Source organism: Rhagoletis pomonella, unplaced genomic scaffold, assembly GCF_013731165.1.
Source record: "Rhagoletis pomonella isolate Grant_MI unplaced genomic scaffold, Rhpom_1.0 Rhpom_scaffold_00002, whole genome shotgun sequence".
Lineage (NCBI taxonomy): Eukaryota > Metazoa > Arthropoda > Insecta > Diptera > Tephritidae > Rhagoletis > Rhagoletis pomonella.
This window is the reverse complement of record NW_023458556.1, coordinates 81,199,850-81,211,555: the sequence shown is the minus strand read 5'-3', so window position 1 is coordinate 81,211,555 and position 11,706 is coordinate 81,199,850. Positions and strand designations below refer to the sequence as shown.

At 33.4% G+C, this 11,706-nt stretch overlaps 1 protein-coding gene across 4 annotated transcripts in view; it reads right to left on the bottom strand.

Moving 5' to 3' along the window:
* Positions 1-5,398: 5,398 nt before the first annotated feature.
* The window catches only part of LOC118734109 (proline dehydrogenase 1, mitochondrial), a 181,146-nt gene continuing 174,838 nt past the window's right edge, over positions 5,399-11,706 (bottom strand). For all 4 annotated transcript variants that reach the window (XM_036463818.1, XM_036463819.1, XM_036463820.1 and 1 more), the window contains one exon: positions 5,399-5,768. In XM_036463818.1, coding sequence (XP_036319711.1) covers positions 5,563-5,768 — 206 coding nt within the window. In that variant the 3' untranslated portion in view covers positions 5,399-5,562. The remainder of the gene's footprint in view (positions 5,769-11,706) is intronic.

Sequence of the window (11,706 nt, the reverse complement as noted above, 5' to 3'; positions counted from 1 at the left end):
TGGCCTTTTTTTGTCGTTGCCGTCGACCGCGGCGATAGAAATAAATCTATCGTCGCGAACAGGGATGCCGTTTGGATCTAAATAGATCCAATTGGATACATTTTTGGACGAATTTTTGCGGGATACTTATTTTTTCCGGTCAGTATAAATGTGGATACTTTTTTAAATAGGCCAAAATTTTATATTTCCTATAAAGTTTTTTTCGTTCAAAAAACGATTTTCATTAAAGATGGTACAAAGCAATATTTTTCTAAACGTATAAAGAATCGCTACTTAAGCGTGAAATTAAAGCATTTTATTTTTTGTGAACGAAGCAATGAACATATGAAGAGATCTCACCAAAATAGGTATAAGCGCAATTGCTTTAATTAGCTTAAAAGGATGCTTTAAGCAAGATCTTAATATATATATCGTCGTTTAAAGTACAAAACCGCGTACCAACAAAATGCAAAACCGCGTATGTGACGTTGCATAAATTATTTTCTAGAGAGTAAAAACACTTATATTTCAAAATGGTTCTCTTTTTTATAAAGCAATCGCATTTCTGGCTAGTATATTTCAGGACGAATGGATAAGGATTGAGCCAAGAGCTTGTGTGAGCAAATCCAATTTTTGGCAGCAAATGTCAGTTACGCGGTTTTGCAGAATGACGATACGCGGTTTTGTACTTTAAACGACGATATATGTAAAGTAAATTATACTCTTTCTGTAGTAATCTCTTTCATATCACATATTTTCATTTGTTAATTTAAAAAGAAAGAAGATTTCAATGTAGTTTAAAAAACTAAATTTGATTTATTTAAGGAAACTTTTATGAATTTTACTGAAAAGACTTTAAATACACTCTAAAAAATTTTTGTGTATTTGCGCATATTTAGAGAGGTAACCAGTCTCCTCTTTTAATGTATGCAAATTTGCACGCAGTGTAATAAAATTAATCATTGCCTGTTTACTTTTACACATAAAACGTTTAAAATAAAGTAATGTTTATTATTAGTAGGAAATGTATTTGTAGTTTGAAAATTTTTGCAATTTTAAACATTCTACATATGTGTATTTATGTGTATATTTTAAAGGTCTCAAGTTCAAAATCAAATACTGAACATCCTATACGTATATTTATACAGATTCTTGTTGAAAAATAGATACTTTCAGTAGTAGTTTTACATGCTCTTTTTAGAGTGTATTTATTATATTTACTTTGCAAAATACTTATGCACAAAAAATGTACTTTATAAATTGAAATTACAAATGTTTGATTTTATGCACATGTATTCCAAGTCCTTAGCATGGGTTAAATTATGTCTTATGTCATGAAAATGTTTGGTTTTCTTACAAGTTATGAGATGTATATATAAAAAAGAAAATTGGATACATTTGGATACATTTTTGGCTTGGTCAGGGATGCATTTTCTTGAGACGGCGCGGCAACACTGGTCGCGAACAGTCGTCGAGCAAACTTCGTCGTTTGCTTTGATTGTGCGCGTTCTCATATAAATCAGTGTGTTTTAATTATTTCGGCGAACATTCGCGACGAAAAATTTGCCGTTCGCCGGTGTTGTGCTTCAACTTTATGGTAGTATGCCAGAAATTTCACAATTCTAACAACTCACGCGTATCTAAAGCAGTGCCCGCCAAAAAGAGAAAAGTCTTAAAATGAGAATGTATTAGTTATGAAACAAAAAATGAGAATGTGTTGGTGGTAATGCACGGAAAAAATTTCTGTGTTGTATTACTTATTATAAAAACTTTGGTATGTTTTTTTTGCCGTTGTTTCATTGTGCGCTATTTTTTTTAGATCTATACAACATCGAAACATATAATGAAAGTTAACGGCCCTAAGAAAGGAAAAAGTTGGTAAAATTTTGTATGTATTGTGCAAAATTATTATTATTTTTTTATAATTTAATGGCCGTATTCATGAAAAATAAAGTAGGTTTAAAGGGTTTTATAAATTGACGTTTTCATACATTTTTCAATTTATAAACCTTTTATAAAGCTACTTTATTTTTTATGAATAATGCCGTAAGTGTGGATTTCTGAGCAAAAAAGACAACGTGCTTCGAGCACTCTGAATATTAAAAGAAAATTTCGTTGATTTCAAGTAGAAATAAAATAAAAATATATATATCTAATATATATTTATTTTAAAATTAGGTAAAACTTGACACTTAAGAACAATTTAAAGTAACGATTAAACCAAAAGATAAATAACAAAACATATTGGATGTTTTAATTGAGGACTAGTCTGGTATTAAAAAAATACATAATTCACAAAGTTCTTTTAATATGAAGAAAAAACACGACTTGGCACCATATACATACCTATTTCTAGGGGTGTATGAACGAAAAATTGTGTTATAAAATTTTTGAATGAATATTCATTCATCCTGCTCAGTGTACCTACTTTATTCAACAATAATGCGTCATCAACCTGCTTCGCCTATTGTTTGCATGCAACTAAATAAAATTTGTTGCTCTTCTACTCTTTCTGTTGACCTTCGGATTGTGTACGTGTAAGAAGCCGATTGTGGTCATGTGAAAGGCCGAATATAGTTCGTTTCCCAGGAAAGTGTTTGGCGGGCACTGATCTAAAGATGTAAGAAAAATAAGATAACCGAGTTCTCAGAATCGATTGTCGTTCGATTCTGAAAATTTAGAATCGGTTCTCTAAAATCGATTACTTCGAGAAAATCTTCTATTCTAGAGTGGAGTCGCAATCGATTTTTCCATCCCTAGGGCAAACCACAAAATATGCCTTATAAATACACAAACTAGATAAATCAACTTAAATAAAAATAGTGACGAGATGTTTTTGCATTTTCGAGCAACTACGTATGCATGTATGTACATATGTATAGATATGTACATAAGCTATAATAACGAACCGGTGAGGATGAGCGCAAACGGATACAAGTGTGCATACATAACTACATAGTACATACATATGTAAATGCAGATTAGCGAATCTACGGCTGCAGGTGATATCCTCGCGGCTCATGCACACATACATATGTGCATACGCATGTACGGCTGCATGTACACAGCGTTGTTATTACCCAGTACGGCATAGCTCAACCAATTACCTCAGAAAAATTAATTTATTTCTACTTACATATCGTCGTTTGAAGTACAAACCCGCATATCAGCAAAATGCGTATGTGACGTTGCATAAATTATTTTCTAGAGAGTAAAAACACTCATATTTCAAAATGGTTATCTTTTTATTATAAGCTTTTATTTAACTTGGTCATCCAGCGCAAATCGCGCAAATTTCCAATCGATTTTAAACTGACTTCCCGACCAGTTAGAGACTTGAAATTTCCAGCATAGTTCCAATCACGATGACAATGCCATTTAATGTATAAATGAATTCCCCATATGGTCCAGGGGTCTTGATTCAAAGGCGGTCAAAAAATAGTAAGATTTATGGCTAACAGAGCGTAATTTGCCAAAGAACGTAAAACCACTATAAAATGGTTAAACCTGCCGGCGATAGTGTAGCAAAGCTATTTGTGGCAAATCCTAAATATCAACCTAGTCTTGATATGAACCTCGTTCTAGGAATTAGAAGACTCCAGATGTCGCCCCGCCAGAAGCAGTTAAATATTGCGCCTAAATATATGCCATGCTACAGCGGAAATGGACTACACGCCATTTCTTTAAATAAAATTAACTGCTGTTATATGTTCATATGTATGTTTATACAAAACGTAAGCAAACATTTTGCTTGCCAAGTCTTCTGTTCTCTTTCATTGCAAATTGAATTATTTTAATATCAATCGCAAATTTTTTTAAATAAAATAAAATAACACTTTTTAATATACAACGTTTTTATAAATGGACTAAAAATTATAAAATAAAATAATGTAAAAAAAAATATTTTTTAAAAACAAGCTTTTATTTAACCTGTACAATCAAAGGAATAACATGAAGTAGTGTAACAAAAGATTTTTTAGCAAGAAAGTTTTGTCAAAACTGCACTAAAATGAATAAAATAAAATAAGTTAAGGTCTCGTTAAAGTTACTAAAAGCCATTTAGTGAAAGGAGTTATTCAAACTCTAATGAAAATTACTAACAATTTTTACTAATTTACTTCGTTTTTAAAAAAGCTTGTCGGCGAATTCAGCGTACATGCCTGATTGGTTAGGTATGTATGTATATGTATGTATGCAGATATTTAAATGCCGGTTTTCTATTCGCGCGACAAGCTTTTTTAAAAACGAAGTAAATTAGTACAAATTGTTAGTAATTTTCATTAGAGTTTGAATAACTCCTTTCACTAAATGGCTTTAAGTAACTTTAACGAGACGTTAACTTATTTTATTTTATTCATTTTAGTGCAGTTTTGACAAAACTTTCTTGCTAAAAAATCTTTTGTTACACTACTTCATGTTATTCCTTTGATTGTACAGGTTAAATAAAAGCTTGTTTTTAAAAAAAATTATTTTACATTATTTTTTTATAAATCAATCGCATTTCTGGCTAGTATATTTCGAGACGAATGGATAAGGATTGAGCCAAGAATTTGAGTTTTGACAGCAAATGTCAATTACGCGGTTTCGCAGAATGACGATACGCGGTTTTGTACTTTAAACGACGATATGTAGCAACTAATTTCACATTGGTGTATAATCCCCTAGCAGCCTCAATGAGATAAACCAAATGGTTACACTTTTGATACATATCTTTGCAAATAAATCAATATTAGTTGAAAAATCATCTAATTCTGGGCAATTAACTATGTATTTCAGCATGAAAAGACATCTGCAAAAGAAACATACTGACCTTGAAGTGCTTTAAGTCAAATGCATTTTAAAGCAGTTGAAATCAATTCAAACTGAACATTTGAAAGCACATTTACATGTCTGGCTCTATCTGAGCGTGCAGAGATGCCTGCTGTTACTTGTTAGCTCCCAGAAGGTCCGGGTTCGAATCTCTACAGAGACAGCTTGTGAAAATGAAGTGCAGAACGAAAGTGTATTCACACGAAACATACTGACTTTGAAGTGATTTAAGCCAAATGCATTTCAAAGTAATTGAAATCAAATGCAGAGTCGGATAATTGACTGATGCCTAGGACACCGCCATATTAAAGTCAACAGTTCGTTCCAAGGAAGGAAGTCAGATCTTCAACTAGTTGTGGTAGGCAAAAAACTGGTTGAACATCGATATTTAAACCTGTTACTTTCCGTACTGGGTAATTTTCAAATTTAAGTTTTGTAGCTCTCGAAAACTGCATTCAAGTTTTAGGTAAGTCTCAAAGTTGGTTCTTCAATGTATATCAGTAGTTTCACATTTATTGTTAATATAAATATTTCGTAATATCATTCTTAATTGTTTCAGTTAGAGATTTACTTGTATAAATAAAATTTCACACGTTCCTGATTCTTCTTATTTTTTTTTGGTTCAGCCATGATATTTTGCGTATGAGTTCGGTGCTTGGTGACCCCCAGGTATCTTTCATAATAGACATCACCATTCTTTTGTTTCATCATGTCTGTGTTTGTTTTTCATTTATTTTTTCATTTGTGTAATGGACTTATTTCAATGACGCAAGTTTATATGGGAACATACTTCCCCTTAGGTTTGTAGAATATTTTACCAGTAAAAAATCTACGACGGATTTCGGAAAGCAACAGACGTTTTTCCTTTTGGATTTTCTTTAGAACACCCTTATTCTCCTGGGCTCGCCGCGACAAATATGGCAAAACTTCATTTACTGGTCCGTAAGGGATGTACTTGTAAGCGGAATACCCAGCTTGACCTAAAAGGAAAATAAACAAAAGGAAATAATTTTACAGCTTTTAAAAATACTAAATTAAGGAAAAAACAAGTAAGAAAGTCTAAGTTCGGGCGGAGCCGAACATTAAATACCCGGCGCAAGTATTAAATATATGTTTTTCACCTTTCCGAAAGCTACCGCTGATGGTAAGCCGGGGTGTATCAATTTTGAGTAAATTAGCGTCCTTCAATTTCGAAATATTGAAGTTTCAAGCATTTCTGAAATTTACCGTTATATGAAAAGCGGCCGTAATTTTAGTCCGATTTCAATAACTTTCAAAGTTTTGCTTATCTGTGGCAAGCACAATAACCACACCGAGTTTGGTACAAATTGGTAGAACGGTTACCGATATACATATATGTGATCATAAGTGGGCGGTGCCACGCCCATTTTCCAAACTTTTACCATAAACGTATTTCTTGATAAAGAATTGTTGCAAGCGTCAATTTTGAATAAATTAGCTTCAATATTTACTGATTTATCTAAGATTTTGTATTTCTCTAAATTACCGTTATATGGGATGTAGGCGTGGTTATCGTCCGATTTTAAAAATTTTGTATGCTGTACCAAGGCCAACAACTGTGCCAAGTTTGGAAGAAATTGGTGCAGCGGTTACCAAGATATACACATGTAACCATAAGTGGGCGTGGCTACGCCCATTTTGCAAAAATTTATAATATTCTTATTTTTCGTCTAAAAATTATTGTAAATGTCAATTTTGAGTGAATTATCGTCAGTAGTTACTAAAATATCGCAGTTTTCGTATTTCTGGAAATTACCGTTATATGTAAAGTGGGCGTGGTTACAGTCCGATTTCGCCCATTTTCAATACCAACCTACCTTGGATTAAGGGAAACCTAGATACCAAATTTCGTTGAGATATCTAAATTTTTGCTCGAGTTATCGTGTACACGGACGGACGGACAGACGGACAGACGGACGGACAGACAGACATGGCTTAATCGATTTCTTTTTTCATCCTGATCATTTATGTATACATTTGTCTATATCTATCTCGATTCGTTTTGGCTGTTACAAACAACCGTTATGTGAACAAAATTAATATACCCTTGTGCACAAGTGCGCTCGGGTATAATAATAGGGGTATTTTCACCCAGCTGGTTGCTTCGTTAGTCGGCAGTTTCACGTACATATATTTTCTTTCTGTAAATCTAGCGTAACGAAGGAAAGCGCGCAAGCGCTACGGCCGAAGGCTTGAAAATTTGATCGGTAGTAGCCAAATAGCAAACAGCTGTTGGACATTAGTATTTAGATGAAAATAAAGGCTCGAAGTACATTACAAAGTTTATGTTTAACATATTAAAGGAAGAAAAGAAAATTGCTTTAAATCAGCTGTTGAGATCATTACCAAAGTAACAGAAATAAGTCAAAACGGTCGTTCAGTGCAAAACACGTTTGCCGAACGGCCAACCATTGAACCGCTAATATCTAAGGGTGGTATTATCATTTGCGAAGCGAATGATTTTGGCGAACCGAATTAAAAGGCACAGAAGGCATTAAAAGTGTTCGCGATGCAAAGAACTTGCACAAGCTGTTAAAAGCGAACACTCTTAATGCATATTTAAGTTGCGTCCACCAATCCATTCGCTTCCCCAAACCGTTCGCTTCGACAAATTCATTCGCTTTGCACGTGATAATACCGCCCTTAATATATACAAATAACGGCCTTATATGTTCGTACCCGCTAATCTTCGAAATGTCCAACCAATTTTAGAGGAATGAACTTTAAATACTACGGGTACATGTAGAAACTTTTGTATAAATTGTCTGTTTTAGCCTATATTCGAAGCATATACTGGCGATGTCACAAGGACAACTTTTTACACAAAAAGACGCTGATGTCGAAGTATTTATAAAAATCGCATTTAAGTGTTGTCCAATTTGGCTTATATTTAGAGCATATGTATTGGCTAATTTAGAAAATCCACTCCGTATGAATGTGAATTTCGCCGTATTGCATGTATTTTGCCGGGCATCTTCACCTGCTTGAGAATCTCGCTTGCACTCTGCTTTTATTTCTCGCAAGCGAGATGTAGTTTTGTTGACTGGGTATTTGAAAGCATACTTTTTCACGAAATTCCCACGGCTTTCATATTTAAAAAAAATCTGGAATTCGCCACTCCATTTTATTATTTGAAATAGTCACTAATAGCCTATTTCCAGTTCCATTAATTTTAACATAGGGTGATCGGCAAGGTTTGCTTCTAATTTTTGCTTTTTCCCTTTCGTTTGCTTTACTTAATAGGTGGGATTACACCCTTCGAGTTGTAATCTCCGTTTTCCAATAAGCATAAACTGCAATTAAGGCTTGGTGGAAATCAGTATAACTCTTGCTAAATTTGTATTTTTTATTTTGGTAAAATTCAAACTACCAAAGTTACAATCGACAGCAAGCGGGATATCGCAAACCGCTGGGTATGCGAGAAAAAGTATGCCTCGTACTTTTTGCGGTCTACACGTGCGGGATCTTGCATGCATCGTCACGCAAGCGAGGGCTTGAAGCAGGTGAAGACGGACAGTTAGAACGAATTATCGCCATCCCTTTGTCAAGATAATTGGCCTCTATTTGTCAGCCCTACATGAGAATAATTATTTTGACGAAAAAATTGGCTTGGTAGGAAATGTAATCGAAATATTATTTATTTTAGTACTTTTCAGACCGTATTTTAGGGGATCGTAGTTGCAGCTGCGGTCGCTGTGGTGTAGTGGTTAGAAGTGCGCACTATCATTCAGCAGGGCTTCGATGCACAGTGGTCAATAAATGGAATTTAAAGTTCATAATTCACTGGAGCCTTCATTTCTCAACCAGTTTGATAATTTTTTTTTAATAAAAGTTAATAAAATTGTCAAGTGACTTGTTGAGCGCAATTTTTTATTTTTTATTTGTTTATTTAAATTTTTTTAGTGCAAAGTGCAGAAAAGGTGCCAATTTTGAAGAAGATCGATTTTCCTGTTCCAGCTACTAAAAGTTACATAATAAAAACTTTTTAAAAACAATTGTAGGGTTCTCCGAAAATGAAAAAGAAAATTAAAAAGTAATAATTTGAAATGTTATAAAAAATTTTTCACGAAAAGTATTTTTTTTGTTGTTGGTTTTTATAAAAATTTTGGGTATGCAGTTTTATAGATCATTATATTTTAGTATAATAAAGTGCAAGTTGCAAGTTTAATAATTTTTTTCGCTAATATTTCGAGCACATCTGCATGCCAAATGGGAAAGCGTTAGTACAGCTATTCAAGACTAAATCCGTCACTCCCCTCGAATGAACTGTGGCCCGAGTGTGAAATTGACGCCGATGAGCTTAACGAATATTTTATCAGTGCCAACAACAAAAACAATTGTGCTCCCGTGCTAAAAGATTTCATATCTTGTGCCAGTCCAGAACACGAGTTTAAATTTATGGCAGTTAGCGAGGTTGAGGTTCTGATGGCTCTGTCAAAAATTAAGTGTAGTGCTATAGGGGAGGATGAAATCTCGCTGAAATTCTTCAAACTAGTAATTGATTATATAATAGGCCCTCTGACTCATATAATAAACCATTTTTTTACCAGCTCATGCTTTCCAGCAATGTGGAAAAAAATTATAATTTTGCCAGTTGCGAAGAAGACGAATGCAACTTAATTATGCTGGCGACTATAGACCTGTCAGTAGAGCATGAGAGAAATCAATAGCACTTTCGATAGAATCGATGGATTTTAAATATTTAATATTATCGATGGGTTGCGGTCTCCATCGATAGATTTGTTCCTTAGGAAAGCGCAAATAGGAAGAACGTATTGCAAGTATTGCAGGGGCTTTTTTATGGTAATTTGTTATTAATTGGCTTCTGTATAAAAAAGTAGTGGTGGTGCTGGCTTGTCCGTGGAGTGCTTAAACGATGGATACATTTCTTAAATGTGAGTAAAAGTTGCAAATTCACGTGGTGACGCTCGCATAGACGCTTATGTGCATACTAGGGATGTTAATTTTTCAGCTTTTTCCGATCCCGGGATTTTCCGGACGGCGTTGTCACAATCCCGGGATCCCGGGATTTAGATATTCAACAACTTTAATCGAAAAAATTGCTTCTATATTGTTTGAGAAGCTCTCTTACCATGAAATAAATAATAATAAATGGGTTTGAAACCTACTTTTTTATTTAAAGTGGCGTTTTAATTTTTTTTATTTTGAAGGACTTTGTAATTTCAAAGATATTATTAATTCCAAAAATTGTTAAAAAGTTCAATGCAATGTAGAATAAAATATGGGTAACAAACGCAATAAGAAATTTCGTTTAAATTTAAATTTTTTGGAATCACAAGGACGAATAGGTAATTTTTAAGCTGACAAAGTTAGAGGAACGAAACTCAAGGATGTTATCTAGTTTATATAAGCCCTTAACATATAATTTTTTCACAAACAAATGAATGGTCGCCGCAAATAACGTTGTAAGCGACATAATTATAAGTTTTCAGGAATGGAAAAAAGCATTTTTGACGACGCACATAAAGTCATTTGATTTAGTTTTCCATTTTTCGGTGCAGCAGTCTCCAAGAAACTTGCCCGTGAATTAAAATGTATATCCATATATATCTTTCAAGTAAAAAAAAAAGATTTACAAAATTTTAATGATGGAAAAACGTTTTATATCCAAATACCAATGGATGATAACACGTTTTTCCAGTAAGCCTAGCATCTTTGCTGGTGGCGCTTACAACCTTTTTTCGACAAATGAATGTAATAAATGTAACAATAAGGTTTCTTTGATTGTTCATCATAGGTCACTATATACAAATTGGAGGAATGCTTTTGAATAGTATCCAATATGAAGCTTGAGCAGTGAAGAGAACAAGCGCAGTTGAAAATTTGGACGTGTATAAAGTTAGCGAAACAACATCAAGCAAAAAATGTCGCTTATACCCATGAATTTGCCGTTTTTTGCCGTTAATTAGTTGTGGAAAAAATAATTTTGTCGCTCTGGTATTTTTTTTAGATATAAGGTGTTTTGCTAACCCTATTTTTTTTTTAAATAAGGCTGTTTAAACAAAAAACAATTAAACGACAAAATCAAAAACAGTTTTAATGCACAAAACAAGCCAAACGGCAAATTATGCAACAAAAGAATTCATTGTTTTTATTATTTTTAACCAACTTTTAAACCGCTTTCCAAGTCCCTATTTTTTATAAGCTTTTATTTAACTTGGTCATCCCGCGCAAATCGCGGAAATTTCCAATCGATTTTAAACTGACTTCCCGACAAGTTAGAGACTTCAAATATTCAGCATAGTTCCATTCACGATGACAATGTAATTTGAAATATAAATGAATTCCCCATATGGTCCAGGGGTCTTGATTCAAAGGCGGTCAAAAAATAGTAAGATTTATGGCTAACAGAGCGTAATTTGCCAAAGAACGTAAAACCACTATAAAATTGTTAAAGCTGCCGGCGCGCCGCGGCGATAGTGTAGCAAATTCTAGACTCCAGATGTCGCCCCGCCAGAGGAAGTTAAATATTGCGCCTAAATATATGCCACGCTACAGCGGAAATGGACGACACGCCATTTCTTTAAATAAAATTAACTGCTGCTATATGTACATATGTATGTTTATACAAAACAAAAGCAAATAACATTTTGCTTGCCAAGTCTTCTGTTCTCTCTCATTGCAAGTTGAATTATTTTAATATCTATTGCAAAATTTTGTACATAAAATAAAATAACACTTTTTAATATTCAACGCTTTTATAAATGGACTAAAAATTATAAAATAAAATAATGTAAAAAAAAAATGTTTTTTAAAAACAAGCTTTTATTTAACATGTACAATCAAAGGAATAAAATAAAGTAGTCTAACAAAAGATTTTTTAGCAAGTAAATTTTGTCAAAACTGCACTAAAATGAATAAAATAAAATAAGTTAA